General features: G+C 35.5%; 1 protein-coding gene across 4 annotated transcripts in view; it reads right to left on the reverse strand.

The window, feature by feature from the left end:
* Nucleotides 1-25536, reverse strand: part of SPHKAP (SPHK1 interactor, AKAP domain containing) — a 237239-nt gene that overhangs the window by 34507 nt on the left and 177196 nt on the right. For all 4 annotated transcript variants that reach the window (XM_077155349.1, XM_077155348.1, XM_077155347.1 and 1 more), the window contains 2 exons: nucleotides 19949-20008; nucleotides 18804-18938 (listed from right to left, as the gene is read on the reverse strand). In XM_077155349.1, coding sequence (XP_077011464.1) covers nucleotides 18804-18938; nucleotides 19949-20008 — 195 coding nt within the window. The remainder of the gene's footprint in view (nucleotides 1-18803; nucleotides 18939-19948; nucleotides 20009-25536) is intronic.

Below are 25536 nucleotides of genomic sequence, written 5' to 3' on the forward strand. Positions count from 1 at the left end.
AGGAACAATATACTGCTTTATAACAATTTTTAAGAGAAAATTCTTTTATTTGAAGCAAGAGTTCATGTGAGAGGGAAGCTAAATAAATAAATCTCAAAAATGGAATGTGAAATATTCAGGGAAAATACTTTATGATTAAATGTTCATCTTATTAAAGAGATTGTTTAATACATTGTTTTGAAATCTGTGGGTCTGAATGTATAGATGTTTGAGTTGTGAGTGTGTGTTCATATAAAGAAATATTGACACATGGACATTCATATTCCATTTCTTAAAGTGGTATATCTTTTCCTTATGTGAATAGCCTTTATCAATATCTTTGATTGATTATTGTAAAGAGTAATTCTAGGGGAGATGATTTAAAATGAAAAGTTCAATCATTCATTAAGGGATTAATGGATCTTCAGGGGCTCGGAAATAGAATTAATCTATGTGTATACATGATTGGGTCTGGTTTTGACAGAAGTTGATCCACAGTCTTGCTCTCCTAAGTGTGGGTCATGGACTGGTGGCTGGTTAGAAACATACTATCTCAAGCTCCACTTCAGACCTACTAAATCAGAATCTGCATTTTAACAAGGAATCTCTTATTCATCCTACATGCATTAAAGTTTGAGAAGCACTGGTCTATAGCTTTTATTGGATTCACAAAGGGTCTGTGACCTGCCAAATAGTAAAGAGCTACTGCTATAGGGTGCTAGTAGTTGGCTTGATACCTTTTCTTCTCACTGAATTTAGATGTAATATAATAAACTCAAATTTACCAGGCATTTTGTGAGCACCCATTATATGCAGGGTATTCTGATAGCTACAAATATGACAACTGCCCTGGAGAGTGGGGTACAATATACTATTAGTGAATCTGGCATAAGAAAAAAATAACTATAAAGTTGAACCACACGAAGTTAGCCATATTTATAGATTGAAATGGTTGCATCTCGGCAATTTCACGTCATTCAAATTAAATATATGTAGCATGAGTTAAAATGTGGTAGGTGTTGAATGTGATATTAACAAAACAATATGAACAGTTTTAAACAATAAAGACAGACTTGAGAAAATTTTAATTTTACAGGAAACAAATGTATAATGTTACACAGCTATGGGATACTTGGAAAGGAAATCTATTTGCCTAACAATTTTCTTCAAACTAAACTTTCTAGGAGTCTTAGCTAAAAAAACAATATAGTCTTTAAAATAATGGACATTATTATTATAAATTTTTAATGGTAGTCTACTAGGTGCTTTGTATATTTTATTATATCCAATGTGAACAATGTTTCTATGAGGTCATGGTGCTATTGCTATTTTTAAAAAATATTTTTATTGAGAAATTTCCACACACATAGAGTCCATTCACAGTATATAATCAATGGATCACAATATCCACACATAGTTGTATATTCATCACCATGATCATTTTTAGAACATTTGCATCACTCTAGAAAAAGAAATAAAAAGAAAAAAGAAAAAACTCACCCATTCCATACCCCTAACCCCTTCCTCTCATTGACCACTAGCATTTCAATCTACTCATTTTTTTTAACCTCTTATCCCCCCTATCATTTATTTATTTATTTTTCCTTAATTTTTTACTCATCTGTCCATACCCTGGACAAAAGGAGCATCAGACACAAGGTTTTCACAATCACATGATCATATTATAAAAGCTATTCAGTTACACAATTTTCTTCAAGAATCAAGGCTACTGGAACACACTTCGACAGTCTCAGGTACTTTCCTCTAGCAACTCCAATGCACCATAAACTAAAAAGGGATATCTTTATAATGCATAAGAATAACATCCAGAATAACGTCTCGACTCTCTTTGAAATCTCTCAACTACTGAAAATTAATTTTGTCTCATTTCTCTCTTCCTGCTTTTGGTCAAAAAGACTTTCTCAATCCCACGCCTGGGAGTCATGTCTCACGTGGTGGGGAGAGGGCAGTGAGTTTACCTGCCAAGCCAGTTTAGAGATAGAGGCCACATCTAAGCAACAAAAGAGATTCTCTGGGGATGACTCTTAGGCATAATCGTAAGTAGCCTTAGCCTCTCCTTTGCAGGAAAATGTTTCATAGATGTGAATCCCAAGATTAAGGGCTCAGCCTATTGAACTGGTTGTCCCCATTGCTTGCAAGATATCAGGGAATTCCCCAAATGGGGAAGTTTAATACTTCCTCCTTTCTCCCCAGTGCCCCAAGGGACTTTTTAGTCTCTGTCCACATTACTCTGGAATATTTTGGGGCATCATATTAACCTATACAAACCAACAAGATCTCAAGTCCTATGTAAGATTTCTTGTAATTATGGTGTTCAAAAAAACTGACCAAACAAGTTAAATTAGATCATGCGCTACCCAAAATAAAAATTTTGCACCAAATAAACATCTCTCTCTTTGGTCTCACACAAAGTTGAAGTTTTAAAATATGGACCATATCATCCTTTACTCTGTATTTTGATTTACTTTAGTCCTATCCAGATCAGCTTTATATATGTCTCGAGCCAAAGTCTGATAACTTTTTCAACATTTTTAACAATTTCTGTATGGGGTAATGCTGACTTTCATGGCTTCAGAGCTCTAACTCTGAGTCTCAGGTGTCACATAAATACCCGAAGTTTCAGGGAACCAGGTTATGCACAAATAGCTCAGTACCTCAGAATTTAGAGATAACAAGTTACAATTTCAGAATAGATATGACTACTGTAAGAGCTTACAATCTAGGACCCTTCACAATAGCCCCCAACCTGATAATCCAAGCTCTTGACTTCAGTTCTCCGAGTTTGTATATTTAGCCCATATGAGTGAGGCATGATATTTGTCTTTTTGTTTCTGACATCTCATTCAACATATTGTTCGCAAGGTTCATTTACCTAGTTGCATGCCACTCTGTTATTACCACCTTGTGTTAGTGTCACATATTTCTTATAATTCATGAAAGAATCTATTTATACTTTACTATTAACTACTGTTCATCTACAATATGATTTCTTGTATTGTACAGACTATGTTTTACTTTTAATTTTATTCTCATAATATATACAACCTAAAGCTTTCCCTTTTAACCATATAAATATATATATTTCAGTGCTCTTTATTATTCTCATAATGACATGCTACCATCACCACCATCCATCTCAAAACCTTTACCATCAGTCTAAATAGATTTTCTGTACAAGTTAAGCTTCAACTCCCCATTCTTTAACACCTATCTATCTCCTGGAAACCTATATTCTAGATTTTAACTCTATGTGTTTGCTTATTATAATCAGTTCACAACAGTGGGATTATACAATGTTTGCCCTTTTGTGTCTGGCTTATTTTACTCAACATAAAATCTTTAAGGTTCATCCATGTTGCATGCTCCAGGACTTCATTCCTTCTTACAGCTGAATAATATGCCATCATATGTATATGCCACATTTTTTAATCCATTCATTAGTTGATGGACATTTGAGTTGCATCCATATTGCCAATAGTGAATAATGCCACTATGAACATCAGTGTAGAAATATCTGTTCAAGTCCCGACTTTTTTTTCTGGGTATATACTTAGGAGTGAGATTGCTGGGTCATATGGCAATTCTATGCTTAGCTTTCTCAGGCACCACCAAAATGTCTTCTACTGTGGCTGCATCATTTTACATTCCCACCAGCAATGAATGAGTGCTCTTATTTCTCCAACACTTATTATTTTCTGTTCTTTAATCATGATAATTCTACTAGGTCTGAAATGTCTCTCTGTGGTTTTGATTTGCATTTCCCCAACAGTTAGTGATGTTGAACATCTTTTCATGTGCTTTTTAGACATTCATATATCCTCTTTGGACAATTATCTATTCAAGTCTTTTGCCCATTTTTAAAACGGGGTGTTTATCTTTTTATTGTTGAATTATAGGATGTTTATATATTTTGGATATTAAACACTTATCTGATAGGTGGTTAGCACATTTTTTTTTCCATTGAGTAGATTTTCTTTTCACTTTCTTTGATGAACAAAAGTTATTAATTTTGAGAAGGTCCTATTTACCTATTTTTTCTTTCATTTTTTGTGCTTTGGATATAAAGTCTAACAAATCATTGCTTACCACAAGATCCTGAAGATGTCAGCCTACATTTTATTCTAGAGTTTTGCAGTCCCAGTTCTTATATTTAAGTTGTTGACCCAATTTGAATTAATTTCTGTACAAGGTGTGAGATAGGGATTCTCTTTCATTCTTTTGCATTTGGATATCTAGTTTGTCCAGCACCATTTGTTCAAGAGACTATTCTTTCCCAATTGAGTTGATGTGGTAGACTTGACAAATATCAATTAGGCAGAGATGTCAGGGTCTATTTCTGAACTCTCACTACAATTCCACTGGTCAAAATAACTATCCTTATGCTAGTACCACTTTGTCTTGGCCACTGTAGTTTTGTAATATACTTTAAAGTCAGGAAGCATAAGTCTTCCAACTTTGTTCTTTTGCAATATGTTTTTGGCTGTTTAGAACCCCTTCACCTGCCAAATTAATTTGATAATTGGTTTTTCCATTTCTGCAAAGTAGGTTGTTGGAATTTTGATTGGCATTGCATTGAATCTGTAAATGACTTTTAGTAGAATTGATACCCTAATGGTATTAGGTCTCCTGATCTGTGAACACAGGATGTCCTGCTGTTAATTTAGGTTTAATTTGATTTCTTTTAGCAATGTATTGTAATTTTCTGTGTACAAGTCCTTCATATCCATGGTTAAATGTATTCCTAAGCATTATATTCTCTTATTTGTTATTGTAAATGGAATTAAAAAAAATTCTCCTCAGATTGCTCATAACTAGTGCATAGAAACACTACTGATTTTTACATGTTCATCTTGTAACCTTCTATTTTGCTGAACTCATTTATTAACTCTACTAGCTTTGTTGCAGATTTTTAGGGACTTTCTATCTATAGTATCATGCATCTGCAAATAGTGAAAATTCTACTTCCCCTTTTCCAATCTGAATGACTTATTTATTTTCTTGCCTGATTTCTCTGGCTTGAACTTCTAACACAATGTTGAACAACACTGGTGACAGTGGGTATCCTTGTCATGATCCAGATCAAAGGGAAAGTTTTCAGTCTTTCACCATTAGTATGATGTTAGCTGTGGGTTTTTCACATATGCTCTTTATCATGTCGAAGAAGTTTCCTTCTACTCCTATCTTTTGAAGACTTTATTATCAAGAAAGGATGATGGATTTTGTGAAATACCTTTTCTGCTTCAATCAAGATGATCATGTGTTTTCCCTTTTGATTTGTTAATACATTACATTAATTCATTTTTTTTTTGTTGAACCACTCTTGCCATACCTGGGGTAAAACCCACTTAATCATAACGGTGCATAATGGTGTATAATTCTTTTAATATACTGTTAGATTCAATTTGCAAGTTTTTTCTTTTTTTCTTTTTTTTAACATGGTCAGGCACCGGGAATCGAACAATTTGCAAGTATTTTGTTCAGGATCTTTGCATCTATATTCATAAGAGAAATTGGTCTGTAATTTTCATTTCTGGTAGTATCTTTATCTGGCTTTGGTATTAGGGTGATGGTGGCCTCATAGAATGAGTTAGGTATTGTTTCCCTCATCTCCAATTACATGTTGGAAAACTTTGAGGAGGATTGGCATTAATTCTTTTGGAGTGATTGGTAGACTTCACCGCTGAAGCCATTTGGTCCTGGTTTTATTTTGTTGAACAATATTTGATGATTGATTCAATCCGTTTAGTTTTAATTGTTCTGTTGAGGTCTTTTATTTCTTCGAATGTCAGGGTAAATTGATTGCGTTTTTCTAGGAATTTGTCCATTCATGTAAGTCGTCTAGTTTGTTGGCATACAGTTGTTCATACTATCCTCTTATAGACTTTTCATTTCTGCAAGGTCTCATCCTCTCATTTCTGATTTTATTTATTTGCATATTCTCTTTTCACTTTGTCAATCTAGCTAAGGTTTTGTCAATTTTATTAATCTTCTCAAAGAACCACCTTTGGTTTTGTTAATTCTCCTTATTATTACTTGTTGTTGGTCTCCATTTCATTTCTTTCACTCTAATCTTTATTATTTGTTTCCTTCTATTTGCTTTGGAATGCATTTGCTGTTCTTTTTCTAGTTCCCTCAAGTATGCAGTTAGGTCTTTCATTTTAGCTCTTTATTCTTTTTCATTTAGGGCTAGAAATTTTGATCTCAGCTCTACCTTCACTGCATCCCATAAAATTTGATATATTATGTTCTCATTTTCATTACTCTCAAGATAATTACTGAGTGCCCTGGCGATTTCTTCTTTGATTCACTGATTGTTTAAGAATGTGTTGTTTAACCTCCATATTGTGAGTTTTCTGGTTCTCTGCCTGTTATTGATTTCCAGCTTCATTCCATTATGGTCAGAGAAAGTGTTTTGCATAATTTCAATCTTTTGAAATGTATTGATATTTGTTTTATGACCCAAAATGAGGTCTATCCTGGAGAATGATCCATGAGCACCTGAGAAGAATGTATATTCTGCTGTTTGGGGGTGCAATGTTGTGTATATATATATGTTAGGTCTAGTTCATCTATTATATTATTCAAGTTCTCCGTTGCCTTACTGATCCTCAAGATATTCTATTTATTGATGACAGTGATGTACTGAAGTCTTCAACTACTATTGTAAAGAAATCTGTTTCTCCTTTCAGCTTGCTAGTGTTTGGTTCATGTATTTTGGGGCATGCTGGTTAGGTGCATACATATTTATGATTACTATTTCTTTTTGGTGGATTGCCTCTTTTATTAATATATATGACCTTCTTTGTTTTCTATTACAGCTTTTGCCTTAAAGTCTGTTTTTTTTCCAATATTAGAATAACTACCTAGGTTCAGTTTTGGTTACTCTATGCATGGAATATCTTTCTTCAACCTTTCACTTTCTACCTTTTGTTTCTTTGGGTCTAAGGTGAATCTCTTATAAATAGCATATAGTTGAATTATGCTTTTAAAATCCATTTTGCCAATCTCTGTCTTTTGATTGGGGAGTTTAATCCATTAAAATTCAATATTATTACTTAAAGTCTGTACTTACTTCAGCAAATTATATTCTGCTTTTATATGTTATGTTTTTTGTCTCCCTTTTCACAATTTTAGTTGCCCTATTGATAATTTTCACCTCTACCCTCTACTGTGGCCTCTCATGGTTTTTTACTTTCAGCAAAGGACTCCTGTTAGTATTTCTTGTAGGGTAGGTCTCCTGTTGACACACTTTCTCAATATTTATGTATCTGTGAATATGTAAAGGATCCTTCTTTTTTTTTTTTTTTCCTAGCCTGGGCAGGCACCAGGAATTAAACCTGGGTCTCTGGCATGGCAGGTGAGAATTCTGCCACTAAGCCACTGTTGCATCACCCAATGCTCCTTCATTTTTTTAAACATTTTTTATTGTGAAATATAACATATATGCAGAAAAGTGATAGATTCAAAGTATAATTTAATAAGAGTTATGAAACAAACTTCAAAGTTTGGTATGTGTTACAGTTCCAAAATTTCAGGTGTTTCCTTCTAGCTGCTCCAGTACGCTGGAGATTAAAAATTCATACCAATATAATGATTCAGTAGTCATTGTCATTTATTAAACCCTATCTTCTCTGTTACAATTCTCCCTCTCATGTGATCCTTCTCTAAATTTTGAGGGGTATTTGGACAATGACCACTTTAATTTTTTCATTGTAAAGGGGTGTCAACATTATGGAGTAATGGCATGCAACTGGTTGATGCTTGTGGAGAGACTGGTAACTGGGTTTCAGGGCTTATCTGGCATAGGAACACTATAGAGGATTTAGGTTTCTGAAAAATATACTGAGTGAAACTATACAGAGTCCCTGATAGACTCTGGGTATTCTTCAGGATTTTCAGAAATACCGTTGGTTGGGATTTGGCATACAATGGCAGTTTGCAATATCTAGTTGAAGTTTGCATAAGAGTAACTTAAAAATAGCCTCTCAACTCTATTTGAAATTGCTTAGCCACTGAAAGCTGAGTTTGTTACATTTCTATGCTCCCTTTTGGTCGAGAAGGAATTGTCAATCCCATGATGACAGGGCCAAGCTCATCCTTGGAAGTCATGTCCCATGTAGGGGGGAGAGTAATAAGTTAATTTACAGAGTTGGCTTACAGAGACAGAGAGAGAGAGAGTAGCTACATCTGAGCAACAAAAGAGGTTCTCTGGAAGTGACTCTTATGAATAATTATAGGTAGGCTTAGCTGACCCATTAAAGAATGTATTCTTTTTTTAAAGTATTTTTATTGTCAAACCTTAAGAAATAAATATACAAACATTTTTAACATACAAACACTCTATACATGGTGTACACTCAATGGCTCACAATATCACATAATTGTGTATTTATCACGATGATCATTCTTTTGAACATTTACATCTCTCCAGCAGGAGAAATAAAAAAGAAAAAAACAAAAAACTCATACATACCATACCCTTTACCCCTCCCTCTCATTGACCACTAGTATTTCAATCTACTCAATTTATTTGAACCTTCCCCCCCATTATTTGTTTATTTTTTTATCCATATTGTTTACTCATCGGTCCACACCTTAGATAAAAGGAGCATCAGACATAAGGTTTTCACAATCACACAGTCACATTGTAAGAAGCTTTATCATTATACAATCATCTTCAAGACATATGGCTCCTGGAATACAGCTCTACAGTTTCAAGTACTTTCCTCTAGCCCCTCCAATTCACCATAAACTAAAAAGGGATAGTTTTATAATGCATAAGAATACAAGATAACCTCTTGACTCTGTTTGCAATCTTTTAGCCACTGACACTTTATTTTGTATCATTTCTCTCTTTCCCCTTTTGGTTGAGAAGGTTTTTTCAATCCTTTGGTGCTGAGTTCCAGCTCATCCCAGGATTTCTGTCCCACATTGCCAGGGAGGTTTATGACCCCTAGGAGTCATATTCCATGTACAGGCAGAAAGCAGTGAATTCACTTGCCATGTCGGCTAATATATAGAGAGGCCACATCTGAGTAACACAAGAGATTCTCTGGGCATGATTCTCAGGCCTAATTTTAAGTAGACTTAGTCTATCCTTTGTGGGGTTAAGTTTCATATGAATAAAGTCCAAGATTGGGAGCTCAGCCTATTGCTTTGGTTGTCCACACTGCTTGTGAGAATATAAGGAATTCTGCAAACGGAGAAGCTGAATATTTCCCCCATTCTCCCTATTCCCCCAAGGGGACGTTGCAAATACTTCTTTATTCACTGTTCAAATCACTCTGGGATTTATTGGGGCATCACACTAACCTGGACAAACCTAAGAAATCACATGTCCTATTCAAGGTTCCATGTACTTATGGTATTCAATTAAACTGACCATATAAGTTAAATTAGGAAATACACTAGTCAAAATATAAATTTTGCACCAAATAAACATTTCTTCCTTGGTCTCATACAGAAGTTGAAGTTTTAAAATATGGATGACCATCTATTTTCAACACCCTGCAATACTGACAATCCTTTGTTCTTTCTCATGCAAAAACATATTTTAATTTGTACATTTAATCATCATCATTGTATATTCTAGGCGTTCCTAAATTATGCTATCTCTTTATTGTCTATTTTTCCTTCTGGTTTCATAAAATGTGTCCCCAACCATTCTCCCTCTATCATTCTCACATTCAACTTCATTCAGTGTATTTATATTATTGTGTTAAAATCTGGTGGTACTGTGCTATCCATTTCTGAATTTTTACAATCAGTCTGTTGCCCAATCTGTATCCCTTCAGCTCCAATTACCCAATCTCTACCCTATTTCTATCTTCTGACCTCTATTCTTAACTGAAATTCTCCAAGTTCATTTATTAATGTTAGTTCATATCAGTGAGACCATACAGTGTTTGTCTTTTTGTTTCTGGCTATTCTCACTCAGCATAATGTCCTCAAGGTCCGTCCACATTGTTAAATGCTTCATGACTTTATTCTGCCTTACAGCTGTGTACTATTCCATCGTATGTCTATACCACAACTTGTTCAGCCACTCATCCATTGATGGATATTTGGGCTGTTTCTATCTCTTGGGAATTGTAAATAATGCTGATCTAAACATAGATGTGCAAATGTCTGTTTGTGTCCTTGCCCTCATGTCCTCCGAATAGATACCTAGCAATGGGATTTTGCTGGATCATATGGCAACTCTATACTTAGCTTTCTGAGGAACTGCCAAACTGCCTCCCACAGCGGTTGTACCATTTGACATTCCCACCAACTGTGGATAAGTGCGCCTCTTTCTCCGTATCCTCTCCAGCACTTACTGTTTTCTGTTTTTTGATAATGGCCATTCTGATGGTTGTGAGCTGATATCTCATTGTGATTTTAATTTGCATCTTTTTGTTGTTGAGTTGAAGAATCTTTTTATATATTCTGGATACTAAAACCTTATCTGATATTTGGCTTCCAAATATTGTCTCCCATTGTGTAGGCTGCCTTTTTACTTTCTTGGCAAAGTTCTTTAATGCACAAAAGTTTAATTTTGAAGAGTTCCCATTATCTATTTCTTTCTTCAATACTCGTGCTTTGTGTGTAAGATCTAGGAAATCACCTCCTATTACAAGTTTTATAAGATATTTCCCTACATTTTTTCCTAAAAGTTTTATGGTTTTAGCTCTAACGTTTAGGTCTTTGATCCATTTTGAGTTAATTTTTGTATAAGGTGTCAAATATGGATCCTCTTTCATTTTTTTGCATATGGATATCTAGTTCTATAAGCACCACTTATTGAAAAGGCTGCTCTGTCCCAGGTAAGTTGGCTTGACTGCCTTATCAAAGATCAACTGTACATAGATGAGAGGGTCTATATCTAAACTCTGTATTCAATTCCATTGGTCAGTATATCTATCTTTATGCCAGTACTATACTGTTTTGATAACTGTAGCTTCACAATATGCCTTAAAGTCAGGTAGCGTGAGACCTCCCGCTTCATTTTTCTTTCTCAAGATATTTTTAGCTATTCTGCATACCCTGTCCTTCCAGATAAATTTGGTTATTGGTTTTCTATTTCTATCAAAGTAAGTTTTGGGGATTTTAATTGGCATTGCACTGAATCTATAAATCAATTTAAGTAAAACTGACATCTTAACTATATTTAGTCTTCCAATCCATGAACACAATATACCCTTCTGTTTATTTAGGTCTTTCATGATTTCTTTTAGCAATTTATTATAGTATTATGTGTGTAGATCTTTTGTATCCTTAGTTAAATTTATTCCTAAACATTTTATTCTTTTGGTTGCAATTGTAAATGGAATTTTTTTTTCTTGATTTCCTTTTCAAATTGCTCGTTGCAGGATGAATTTCTTAAGTGCAAATCTCAAGAGCAAGGATTCGGTCTTTTAACCTAGGAGTTCCTATTGCTTGAGATGATATTAGGAATTTCCTAGGTGGGGAAGTTTAATAGTTTCATTTTTTTTTCTTCAGCCTTCAAGGGACTTTGCAAATATTTTTAATTATCTGTCTAACATACTCTGGGTGTATTAGGGTATTACATTAACTATACAGAATTAGAAGATCTCATTCCATATTCTATGTTCCATGTGTTTAGGTTGTTTAAATGGACTGGTCAGACAGGTTAAGTTAGATTGTGTGCTACAGAAAATTTAAATTTTGGACAAAATAAACCTCTCTTACTTTGGTATCACACAGAAGGTGAAGTTTTAGAAAACAGACACTATCATCATTTACCCTGTACTCTGATTTACTTTGGACCCAAACAGATCAGCCTCATTCATATCTCTAATTGAAGTCTTATCTCTTTTTCAGCTTCTTTCACAGTTGCTGTACAGAGTAGTGCTAACTCTCAGAGTCACAGAAGCCCAACTCTGAATTTTAGTTGTCACAACAGGTACCCAAATTTCCAGAGAAATACCAGATTATACACATTGAGCACAGCATCTCAGAATTTAGAAATAATACTTAAAACTGAAGAATAAATGTGATTGCCATAAAAGCTTACAATCTAAGCCCTAATTTTCTTATAAGCATTTTCTACATGAGCCCATACAATATTTCTCCTTTTGTTTCTGGCTTATTTTGATCAACATAATGTCCTTATGGTTTATTCACCTCGTTGCATGCCTCATGACTTCACTCCTTTCTGAAGCCACTCAATATTCCATCACATGTATACACCACAGGTTACCCTTTTGCTCCTCAGTTGGTGTACCATTTGGCCACCTCCATCCATTGGCTATCATGAATAATGCCGCCATAAACATCAGTGTGAAAATGTCTTCTTGTCTTTGCTTTTAATTCTTCTGAGTACATTACTACTAATGGGATTGCCTATATCTAGGTGACCTATATCTAGTAACATAATCCACTACGTAACTCTGGAAGGACTGCACTATTTTGTTACCCTATCAACATTGGATAGGTATACCTCTCTCTCCATTTTCTCTAGCACTAGAATTGTTCTCTTTCTTGAATGATTGATTTTGAATCTGCAGACTTTGTGATATATTCACAGAGCATATATCCTATCCAAAATATACAATCAATGTCTCAGAGTATCCTCACTCAGTTGTGCAATCATCACTGTCAATTTTAGACAATATTCATTGCTCCAAAGAGAAAAATAACAGATATAACCACATCAAAGAGAGAAAACCCCAAACTCCCTTTAACTCTTTTCTTCTTCTTAATTATCTACCCCTGGTATTGTTGTGGTACTAGTGAGGTATTCCTGTTAAATATAATACATTGCATGCAATAAGTAGTTTTCCCATATACCCAGAAATTATTAAGAATTTGTACAAATGTCATAACTTCAAAGTAGTTCATGCAAGAACTTATTTATATTTACAGTGCTAATTAGTGAGACACATGGCTTTAAACAAGCCCTTTCAAACATATTTACCTTCAATATGGCACTATTACTTATAATGGCACTAACAAATGTCCATCACCTTTATGTATTCCCATACATTTAACCTCGTTAACAAATCAGTACATATGCTTCTCTTTTCTAGCTTCTGTCTATCTCTAGGTTCCCTTATTCTACATTTTAAGACTTTGACTTTGCATTTTCTAGGGAGTTCGTATTAGTGAAATCAGACCATATCTATCCTTTTGTGCGGCTTATTTCACTCAGCATTATGTCCTCAAGGTTCATCCATGTTTTTATATGCTTCAGAACCTCATTTCATCTTACTGCTGCATAATAATCCACGATGTGTATATACCACGTTTTGTTTATCTACTCATTTGTCAATGGGCACTTGGATTATTTCCACCTTTTGGCAATTGTGAATAATGATGCTATGAACATTAGGGTGTAAATGGCTGTTTGTGACACTGCTTTCAGCTCTTTCGGGTATGTATCAAGCAGTGGTATTGCTGGGTCACAGGGCAATTCAATATTTAGTTTTATGAGAAACTACCAAACTGTCTTCCACAGTGGTTGTAGCATTTTCCATTCCTATCAGCAGTGAATAAGTGTTCCAATTTGTCCACATCCTCTCCAACATTTGTAGTTTCCTGTTTGTTCAATGGAAGCCATTCTCATAGATGTGAGGTGATTTCTCATTGTGATTTTGATTTGCATTTCCCTTTCAGTTAATGAAGATGAACATCTTTTCATGTTCTTTTTGGCCATTTGTATTTCCTCTTTGAAAAACTGTCTATTCATATGTTTTACTCATTTTATAATTGGGTTGTTTGCTTTTTTGTTATTGGGTTGTATTTCTTTATATATACTGGATATTAAACCCTTATCAGATATATGGTTTCCAAATATTTTCTCCAATTGAGTTGGCTGCCTCTTCACCTTTTTGACAAAGTCCTTTGAGGCACAGAAGCTTTTGATTTTGAGGAGATCCTCCCCTTCTTTTTCATTGTCTGTGCTTTGGACATAAGGTCTAAGAAGCTACCTCCCATTATGAGGTCTTGATGATGTTTTCTTATATATTCTTCTAGTAGTCTTATTTTACTGGCTCTTATATGTAGGTCTTTGATGCATTTTGAATTAATTTTTGTATAGTGTGAAGTAGGGATCCTCTATCATTCCTTTGGCTATGGATATCTAGTTTTCCTAGCCCCATTTATTGCAAAGACTATTCTGTTCTAGTTCAGTGGATTTGGGATCCTTGTTGAATATCAATTGGCCATAGATCTGGGGGTCTATTTCTGAACTCTCAATTTGATTCCATTGATCAATGTGCCTATCTTTCTGCCAGTATCATACTGTTTTGATCACTGTGGCTTTATAATAAGCTTAAAAGCCAGGAAGTATAAGTCCTCCTACTTTGTTATTCATTTTAGGATTTTTTGGCTATTTGAGGGCTCTTTCCCTTCCAAATTAGTTTACTCCCTAGCTTTTCAAAGTCTTCAAAGTAGGGTGTTGGAATTTTGATTGGTATTGCATTGAATCTGTAGATCAATTTGGGTAAAATTGAGATTGTAATGACATTTAACCTTCCTATCCATGAACACAGGATGTGTTTTCCCCTATTTAGGTCTTCTTTGACTTCTTTTAGCAATGTTTTATAGTTTTCTATGTACCTTTACATTACTGGTTAAGTTTATTCCTAGATACTTTATTCTTTCAGTTGCTGTTGTGAATGGAATTTTTTTTCTTAATTGCCTCCTCCGGTCATTACTTGAATATAGAAATATTACTGATTTTTGTGCATTAACCTTGCATCCTGCCACTTTGCTGAATTTTATTAGCTCAAATAGCTTTGTTGTAGCTATCTCAGGATTTTCCAAACATAAGATGATGTCATGTGTATATAATGAAAAGTTTTACTATTTCCTTACCAATTGGATGCTTTCTACTTCTTTTTTCTTGCCTAACAGCTCTAGCTTGAACTTCATGAGCAATGTTTAATAATAGCGATAACAGTGGGCATTCTTTTTTCACTTCTGATCTTAGGGGAAAGGCTTTCAGTCTCTCATCATTGACTATGATGCTGACTGAGGGTATGTATATTATATAATATATATATGTATAATATGTGATGAGTCACTTTTCTCTAACCACTTTCAGGATTTTCTGATGCTCTTCAACATTTGACAAACTGATTAGGACGTATGTTGGAGTAGGTCTATTTGGGTTTACTGTATTTGGAGTTCACTGAGCTTCTTTGATTTGCATATTTATATCTTTTATAAGGGTTTTAAAGTTTTCCTCCATTATCTCCTCAACTAATCTTGCTAGCCTTTTACTCTTCTCTTGTTCTGGGACACAGATGATTCTTATATTAGTGTGTTTTCTACTATTTCCCTGATATCCAATTAAAATTTTTCCATTTTTTCACCATTTATTCTTTTGTGCATTTGAATTTAGTTGCCTTGTTCTCTAGTTTACTTATCTTTCTTCTGCTTCTTCAGATCTGCTGTTGTGTGTCTCCAGTATATTTTAAATTTGACCTACAGTATCTTTCATTTCCACAAGAGCTGCTATTTTTTTACTTACTCTTGAAATTCTTACTCACACTCTTCTAGTGTCTTCTTGACAATCTTTATGTCATTAGTCAACCCTTTGGAGTTATTTAGTAGATTTGTACGAACATCTTTGATTAGTTGTTCCAACTTCTGTGTTTCCTTTCACATTTTAATTTGGTCATTTGGCTGAGCCATATCTTCTTGCCACTTTATGTGCTTTTTGATTTTCTGCTGATGTTGTGGCATCACAAGACCTAATCTTGATAAGGTCATTTTGAAAGATGGTTTCTCTTGCTTATCTGAGATTTTGTAGTTGCTTGGATTTCCATTGAAGGTCTCCTTTTGCACTTGGTTTGTCAGTAATTTCCTACCAAACCAAGGCTGGGACCTCTTGCAGGACGTACAACTCTGAAGATCTGTTAAAAGCTGGGGAGAAAGGCTTTTTCCTGTCTTCCTAGCAGATGGTGGCCTTGTGCCACCTTTTCCCCTTGGGCCCATCTTTCCCTGACTACTGCAGCTGGTGAGCAGGATCCAGACAAGGTGCAAATCCAGTCAAAGTTGCAGGTTTCTGCCTCTACTGAAATCTACCAACCCAAGGCTGAGGCGTGGGCAGTGTGCACCTCAGTGGAAAACCTACTTGTGGGCATGATGGAAGTGATGAAGAACCTGGGATACTGAAGGAAATTCAGACATGTTTTGGATAGGCAATCTCTAATGAGTCCTTTGCAATTTAACTCTTCCTGACTCCAGTGAGCATCTGTGTTGCTTTTCATGGTTCAGCATCTTTTAGTCCCTCTGGATCTCATATCCTCATTTCTCTGTGAGACACAGTTTTCTGCCCTTCTCACAGATTAAGTGCTTCACATGGAGTTAATTCCATCCTCAACTTCAGAGGTTATCATGTGACTCAGGCCAGGCCACCCAAACACAGCAATCCGGGATTGGCTTCAAAAATGAGCACATGATACATGAAAGTCAATAAGACACAAAGAAAAATTTTCTGGGAGTCACCTGGGAGAGACTTCCACTCTATCCTGCCTGATTTGATTCAAAGGGCTAGTGCCTCCTTGTAAAAGCTTGTCAGAGAATGCAACCAACAGACAGAAAGTAGGAGAGGGGCCATAAAAAAATCCATGTCTTGATGACAGTCCCTGTCTCTAATGATTTTTTTCAGTTATGTGAGATATAATACAGTCCCCCTTTGTATTTAATCCAGTTTCCTTTCATGTTTAATTAAGACTCTTAACCGGCATTAATCAGAATTAATTAATCAGAATTAATCAGAATTAAATTGAACTAGCAAGTTCAATTTAAGGTTGGGAACCATTAATGTCATTGTCAATTTTCACAGAGATATTGGGAGAAAGTTGGGATTCCCAATAATAACTGCTCTTGCCAAAACCTATGAAAAGTGTCATATAAAGTAGAGGTACTCAAAACTTTTTGATAATGCTAAAAGTAAAAGGGGAAGGCAATATTTCAACGGATGTGAGTATAAATGGCATAATGTATAATTTGTTGACAAATCACCAATTACTCAGGATTCATGTAAAATTATATGTAAACAAGCCGTATTAGAAGCTGCCAAGTCAGGGACATCTGATTACCTAGAAATGGAACTTCCTCATTTGTTAGTTGATTTATCATATTGTTTTAAAAATTTTCATGAATCTTAAAGTTTGAAAACAAAACATTTTTCCTAAAACAGATTTTTTCAGGGGAGAAATACAATTTTCACGGACTCTTTTGGCAAATGTTGGATTCCCTAACCATTCCGCCATCCTTGCATACAAAACTTAAGTTCATTTTTAACAAAGTGCTTTTCTTGATTTTGTTTTATTGCCAAGATAGAAAGTATTATTCCCATACCACAGAGAGGCAAACTGAGGCTCACAAAGATCCAAATTTGCTGACTTCAAATCCAAAGTGGCTTCTACTCTGTTATGTGGTTTCTCTGGTAGCAAGATTCAATTTATTATAAACAGTGACATTTTTGCTTTATTCATGAAAACTGTCACCCAATGTGCAGATATGTGCTCAGGGAAGGACTGATACTTGTCCTCTGCCTTGATGCAGTAAGTAAGGGGCAAAAGTTTTGGCTCCCAGGAGTGTTAGTTTCTACTAGAGCTTCCATTGGGAGTTTCATTTGATATATTGGTATGCCCTGCCCTAGAGGAAACAAACCCCGTTTTCCTGGGGAAGCAAGAGCACAATGCCAGAGAGTAGCAACAGAGGAAATAAAAATGGTGCAGAAATACACTTAAAGCCCAGGTTGGAATATAATTTCTGACCATCATGGTTTTGTCTGATACAAAGAGAGGGGAACTAAGCCCCATTCCTCTGTCCTCTTTTCAGAAAACTAAACTTCTCAATCAGGCAATATACTACTAGAATGATGGGGAAGAATGTGTTCTGGTCTTGTTTAGCGAATTCTAATGGGTCATATGTAAATCTTTATGGAGATTCCTATATACATCAAGAAATAGGGAATGAAATCCTGAGATATTTGAGATTTTGGAAAGAAGTGAAATATAAAAGAAGATTTTTACCAGCAAAACTGAAACCCAAGGAAGAACAATTTGAGGAAAACAAATGATCAGCATTTGCATCTGTAGCTATGTTACATATCCTATGTTACATATCTTATTTGTGAAAAATCACAATTTACACAGTGAGATTTTTTTTTACATATTTTCTTAGAAACTGATTAAGCACTATACCTATTTTTAAAAATAATAGCATTATGTTCATTAATAGCAATTACTATTAGCATTACTAATAGTAATGAACATCAGTACACTGAATGATAAGACTAGTATTTTAGGTCCTACTTTATTTTTAGTAACATCACTTTTTCTAGGACTTTTATTTTTGACCTCAGGAAATTCCATTTCCATCCTTGGGCCCGCTATATCTATTAGATGGGCTGATTCGGTATCTCCTTAAGAATAAATAATCATCCAGAAACATCAAATTGTGGGTTCCTGGGACCATATGACATGAACAGGAAGTTTAGTATTGTTAATAAAATGGAAGGGGATTTTTGTTTTGCTTATCTGGTAGACTTATGAAAAACCAAGCTAACCAGCCAATTTGTAGTGCATTCACTTTAGTTTAAGTTCAAGTTCACCCCAAGAATTTGAGAAAACAATAAATATTAGGGGCTGATAGAAAGGAAGCTGTTATCAAACTCTGAGTGGTAATGAAGACTATTTTTTACTACAAAGAAGTCTTTCATTCTTATACATGGAGCTTATATTTAAGCAGTGTTTTGGCTTCACAGTGATTGGTGCTGAGAATTATTTCACAGATAACTTCTCACTAGTGAATGGCTTATCAAGAGCTTATATTCCTACCTGCGAAACTTCAAAATCTGCCTGGAGATTTCCGGATGTTAGCCCACTTAGGAGGACAATTTCATTTTCCTTTGGCTGTTGGACATTCATGGAGCTGATAAGTTTTGGAAGGTCTGGTGAAACGTTGACCAATTTCTGTAGGGCAAGAATCTTTATTAGTTCAGATTTCTTTACACATTCAAAAATCTACCCCAAGGTGTTTTTACTTGGAACACAGTTTCTGCACATAAATATACACACTATAGATTATTTAATCTACTAAGACTATTGATAGAAAAGATTTTGCAGAATTGAAACACACAGGTTTAGATGGGAATAGAAAATGCCTTAAGGATAAAGCTTTAAAAACTCTTCAGTTATAAATTTTCCAAAGTAAACCACTAAGAAATGCCAAACAAGTACAAAGGTGACATTTAATAATTACTGTCATTCCAGAGGTATAAATACTAGTTTGGAAAATTTTTCCCTCTTAAGTCTACTACCAGGAGAATTGGTGATAATAAAAAAATAATAATGGCTAGCATTGGTTTTTGGCATTAGTATGTGATAAACACAGTGCTAAAGACTGTACATATGGTTCATCTTATTCCACTTAATCTCCCAACAATCCTATATGGAATAGGTACCAGTACTGTCTTCATTTTACACATGAGCAGCCCAAGACCCAGAGAAGATAAGTAAATTGGCCAAATGCATGCAGCTGAGTCAGTGACAAAATGTCTACATAGCAGAACTCTGTCTCATCACTCACATGAAGTCTTCAAACATTCAGTTCCTAAGATGCCTACTGGTTATGGTCCCTCCTGTTCTCTTTGATGTTCTTTGCACCAAAATCCCATCAAATGAAATCAAATGTATAATTTATTCTGAAAATCCCTCTAGTGCTTGGTGGAAATCTATAGTGGAAAAACTGCGTGGGCAACTGGGAAAGCAAATTTTAACAAACAAAAGAAATGCAGACTGTGTAGGAGGTGGCAGAAAAGGGTCAGGGAAATGGGCTGTGATGAAACCATATAACAAAGATTCTTCCTACAAAATGAGTATCACTTATGGAGGTGAGTCATGTTGGATTCTTTCTCAGCTCAGTGAGCCCGATAATGAGCTCAAGTCAAAGTATTACCTGTGATTATACGTGAGCGAATTACCTGTTCCATGTGCTCCGTGCTGCACTCATCCTTGTTCACATCCAGGTTTACAAAGCACACCTGGGAAAGGGCAGAAGCAGTCAACTGAGCAAAAATCCTGACAGTCTTTTTTGAAGAAAGTAGGAATCAATTAAGTGCAAATGATCTGAGAGTCCTACAAATTTTATAAATTTGATCTGGCACAGACACAGTCATTTTACCTTTGAGCTGCTATGCAAGTCTCCAACACCCTCCTCATGCTTCCCTCTCACTGATCCCACAAATGCTCTTCATTTTGTGGCCCAGCAAACTAAAAACTGTCTGTTTGTATTACAGCCAATGTAACAGACACAGCAAAATCTTCAGGGTTATGCGGGGTCATCAAATCTCTTAGGGTAAGACAAAGGGCTTATAATACTCTTACTTGCGTATAATTGCAATGAATTTTCTCCATTCCCCTCTTTCTCTTTGCATTTATTGCTTCTCTTCCCTACCCACTCTTAATACAACATGCAATAGTGGATTTCTCTTTGCCTCCATTTTTTTATTGTTAATTTTAATTTATTTAATCTTGTTGTGCAGTTTGCCTCTTTGTTAGCCATCTTAAATACATATTTGAATAAGTTAGAATTATTAAAAACAATAGATACAATAGTAACTAATAATTCAAAACAATAATAAAGGGACTGTCCTAATTTAAATCCCAAATATGTTACATAGATAGAAAAATTGCTCTGGGCATTCAGATTTGGAGAAGGGAACTTCAGGAAAATTTCCAAAGAGGTATATATGTTTTTGAAAGATAAACAGGGTCTGGGTGGGTAGGAAATGGGGAGATATCCTAGTGGGGTGGGAAACAGGTCTGGAGTAAGTGGAGTTAGAAATAAAGTCTTAGAAAGTTCACGTCAAATGAAGTAATGTGAATGAGATTTTACAATATTTTGATAAAAATTCAACCAAAGGTTTTAATTCTTATCAAGTAGATTTGATCATACAAATCTGAGAACATAAATGATCTAGACATATACTCAGATTTTTGAATCTATATAGATGTCTGCAAGTATACAGAATTGTCTGATTGCGTTTAGTTGTTTGGGTCATGGTTTCTGAGAATGCCCCCTTTTTATTTTTGAGGTTAAAAAAGATAATTGAAAGATTTTGAAAATGGCCTTAAATACTAAAATAGTTTTTACATATCTGAAATGTAAGGATCACTGTTTTACCCCCAAATAATAGAAAATGTCCTCAAGTTTGATAGGCTCAAAATCTGTTTTTGGTTGCAAAAACCTATGCAGTGCATTCCTAAGATGCAGTATCTGCTTGTAAAGAATAACTTGATGGGCATTTGGGGGAAGGAAGTGAAATGCCACCCAACTCTCACCCAGGGGTTCTCTTCCTCTGGTTTAATGAGATGAGTCGATAGGAAAGAACTGGGCACCCACTCATTTGCACTGTGCAAATGAATACTAGGTGGAGTTCAGAAGTGGTTCATGAGCTAGAGCAGTTTTAGAACGTTCAGGTGATAATCCAAACTTTGTCCTTGGAAAGCTGGTTCAATATCCATTAGTAGTCAGGGATTTTTAATAACAAACAGCTGGGACTGCAGTTATTGAATTGAGTAGATGATTTTCCATTCACCTTAAAGAAAAGTACATTAGCTTGTCCCTTGGCATCACAAGGCTCTTACTACCCCCTCTCACAATGGAAAGGGGCAAAGCAGACAGACATAAGAGAGGCATTATGATAAAAGATTTGTCTGCTTTCCAATATTGTTTTTAGTGCTCTAAGCATGAACTTTGTTTTCATCCATTTCATCCACTCTGCCTGCACCTGGAGGGAATCCTCTGCACTGGTTTGTTGGGGTAAGACATGGACAAAGAAAGGGACAAAACCATTCTTATTTGTACTTTGTGTGCATTAGCGTTCTATGTCTAGGTGATAGGGAATGACCCAGGTTTTGTAGGGCCTGGTACCTATGCAGTTTACCCCTTTAAGAAAAAGGGTAACAAGATCACAAAGATCCACATTAGATGTGAATGTGACTATTTACTTAGAAGGAGAAAAGAAATCACAAGAAATTTTAAATTTAAAAAGGCTGACAAATGCCCCAAAATGACAACATCCAAAAAAATAATATTTTAACTAATCAACTGTCCAAAACTCCTCCGTAGTGTTTTTTTCCCTATATTTTTGCTGCATGCTCTCTGATTGCCTCTTCATAATAACAACAGTTTTACAATATCATTTTCCATAGACAGAATAGAAAGGTATTCAGTCTTTTCTCTAAGACAGTTAATTGAATATTTTTCAGCATCACAACTTTTTATTGATAATGTCATAGATTTTTTTTGGTTGTCGTCAAATATAGTTGGAAATCACTATATAGTTTCTTTCATATGTGAATTGTTAGAGGCATATGAACTACTCATATTATAGGTTTATGCTCTATAAACAAGTGAATTTGGATAAATTTTCTTTTGTGTGATTCCCAGCAAAAAAAGAAGAAAACTTGTGGTACATTTAAATTTTTCAGTGCTACATTAACAATACATTTCTGCCAGGAGAGAATTTTTATGTTGACTTGCATCAGTGAGGACCTAATCCTATATTTACAATTTTACACATCTGATAGCTGGAAGAATTTTCCACAGGTTAGCTTCTGGAAATTAAGTTTTGTTTCCTGTACATGACTGACATATCTACGGTATTGGGTATGGGTAGGACTTATCCATATAATAATATGACCTCTGACCTGACACCCTTATGTCACATTGTCTTGTTGTTAGTCTAGATGGTAGGGGTATCCTTGGAAGCCATTCCTACAGCAGGTGGCTAACAATCACTTAACTATACATGAAAATGACCTCAAGCCAAATAAACATATCTCTTGTAAATACCACTCCACTAAATGTCCCCATTAGCTGGGTTCCAACAACGCCTGTGGTCCCTCCAACAACTGCCAACCCTAGGGGAAATGAAGTAGTGGAAGTATGAGTAGAAAGAAAAAAAATGAAGTTAAAAAACTTCTGAACAGATTGTGGCCTCTCTCTCTCTCTCTTTCCAACTCTGCAAGTGAAACTATTGCTCTCCCGTCTAGGTGGAACATGTCATCCATGGATGAAAGTCTCCCTGGTTGTGTGGGAGATGACTCCTAGGGATGATTCTGGCCCTGCCACCATGGGATCAACAATGCCATCCTGACCAAAAGGAATAAAAGAAGTGTAACTCATAAAGTATCATTGGCTGAGACAGTTCAAATAGGGTCTGGAGACAGCTCTGGAGGTCATTCTTATGCAAGCTTCAGTTAGACATTTGGCAACTATCATAACTTGCCAAGCCCCAACCAAAACCATTCCTGCCAACCCTAAAGAATACCTAGGGCATTATATGAGATTCTACAAAGGTTCCATGCTGTAGGGTAACTTTCCAGAAACCTACAATCTCCAGATGGGTCCCTGGACCAGAGAAGTCCTGAAATGCAGAGGGGCCAGCCTTTCCAGAACATCAACTAGTTCTATCCCTCTATTCCATACTATTGACAGCCCCTTCCAACATGAAGAGGTTAGAATGGCCATAACCCAAATATTCCTAAAGAGTGAGAGAAGGATCAAAGGTGATGGTGGAGTTATACAGAGGTCACTTTTAACAAATGAGTATGAGTGCTGAATCAGTATACTGATATTTCCTTTAGTCTCCAGTACCTTAGAGCATTTAGAAATAAAAGTCTAAAATTGGAGAATTGGAACCCATACCAACTCTGAAATCTGTTCTACAAGAAATACATTTCAATGTACTTTGAAATTTATTGCTTTTTAAAATATGCTATTTTTCACAAAAAAGAAATTAAACAGAAGGAAGAGGATAATAGGGAAGTTAGGGTTAACAAATGAATATGCCTACTGAATCACATATTGATATCTTTTGGTCTCCAGTATTTTGGAGCAGCTAGAAGAAAAATGAGACATTGTGGAACTGTAACCCAAACCAAACTTCAAAATCCACTATATAACTATTTGTTAAAATGTACTTGGAAATTTATTGCCTTTTTGTATATATGTTATTTTTCACAGTTAAAAAAAAGTTAAAATATAAAAAATGATTCTGAACATTTTATGAAAACACTATCATGTGAACCCACTCTTAGAGCCCTTTCCAGGGCCCTGGAAGTGGAGCCTGTGCACCTGAGAAATCCTGAATCTTAAGCTTTAATAGTTTTACAGTAAACCCTCTCCTTGGTGAAATGATCCATGTGACAGGATTACTCTCAGCAAGTAATGAAGTTGGACTGGATACTTGAGCATTAGACAGTCACTAATGTTGAACTCTAGGTGGAAAATTTAAGATAAGCCTCTGTCTAGAAGCTCTAAGAGATGCTAAGTTATGAGGTTTGTGTAGGTTGATGAGAGGGCTAGATGATTACAATTCCTAAGTGCATGATGTTGGTGCTGGGTGCTGAGAAGACAAACCATACAAGGCATTCTTCTTGCTCTTGAGGAGTTATGAACTGTTTGGAAGGATGACATATTCCTAAAATGATGGAGAGCATTATAATGTGTTATAGAAGTACAAGGCCAAGTGTGTTGGGGAAGGAAGATAGGAGGAGAACTAAGTCAATCTTGAATAGCATGCCAGAAAAGGTGGGATTTGAGGTGAGCTTGAAAGGCAGATGGGACACATACAAAAGCAGAAGAGGGAAAGTGGCACAAATGATGGATGGGTGATGTTTCCCTTCTTTACTGAGCAATGACCTGTTAAATAGCTTTGTATTAAGTCCAAGGTAAGGAGGAAGAGAAGACAGAGGCACTGAAGTCCAAGATGAGAAGTGCTTCCTAGAGGAACTCACAGAGGTAATATCAAAGTTGGTTGGCAAAATGCCTCTTCTCCTGTACAATGAAGCATAAATCAGCAAGCTTTTTAAAGGGTAGATGAAAGAGGAAGTAATCACTTGAAGATATTTTTCTTCCCTACATGTGAATCTGCTCCCCATACTATTTAAGGAGGTTATAGGAAACTTCTGTTAATGGGAAGCTGAGATAGAGCTGCTGGGTGATTGGAGGGTGGGTGTTATTTGGTTATACCATGGGCTGGGTATTGAAAAGGGTCCCTCTGGGTCGGGAGAGAATGCCGTGGCTGCAGATTCTGTGACTTTATATCAGACTCCAGCCAATGGGGAATAACGCTTAATTGCCCATGTTGACTCTTCACTTGGATGTGAAATGATGTTATTAGGTTATCTGTAAAATGGCTGACCGTGCAGATTCAAATATGCCAAATGACCTAGGGAAGGATTTTTTTTTTTTAGGTATGTGTGTTGACTTAATTCCCTTTTTCCCTTGAACATAGGCTATTTTTCTTCATTTGTCATTAGACAATTAAGTGATAAGGATAGGCCATGTTTGTCCAATAAGGAGACACCTGTATTGCCTTAATTATGTAATGAATTCCAGTGTAGTCAATAAGTAACTTTTCTTCCAATAAGAATATAATGATCTATATAGAGAAGTTATGATAATTAATTGCACTTATATTACTGGTTATTAGCTACTTTCTATTGCCTTCTTGGTCCCATGAATAAGGATTTTCTCCAAGATATTTAGAAGGCAAAGTGC

The sequence above is a fragment of the Tamandua tetradactyla genome, chromosome 3 (genome assembly GCF_023851605.1).
Source record: "Tamandua tetradactyla isolate mTamTet1 chromosome 3, mTamTet1.pri, whole genome shotgun sequence".
In the NCBI taxonomy this organism is placed as follows: Eukaryota; Metazoa; Chordata; class Mammalia; order Pilosa; family Myrmecophagidae; genus Tamandua; species Tamandua tetradactyla.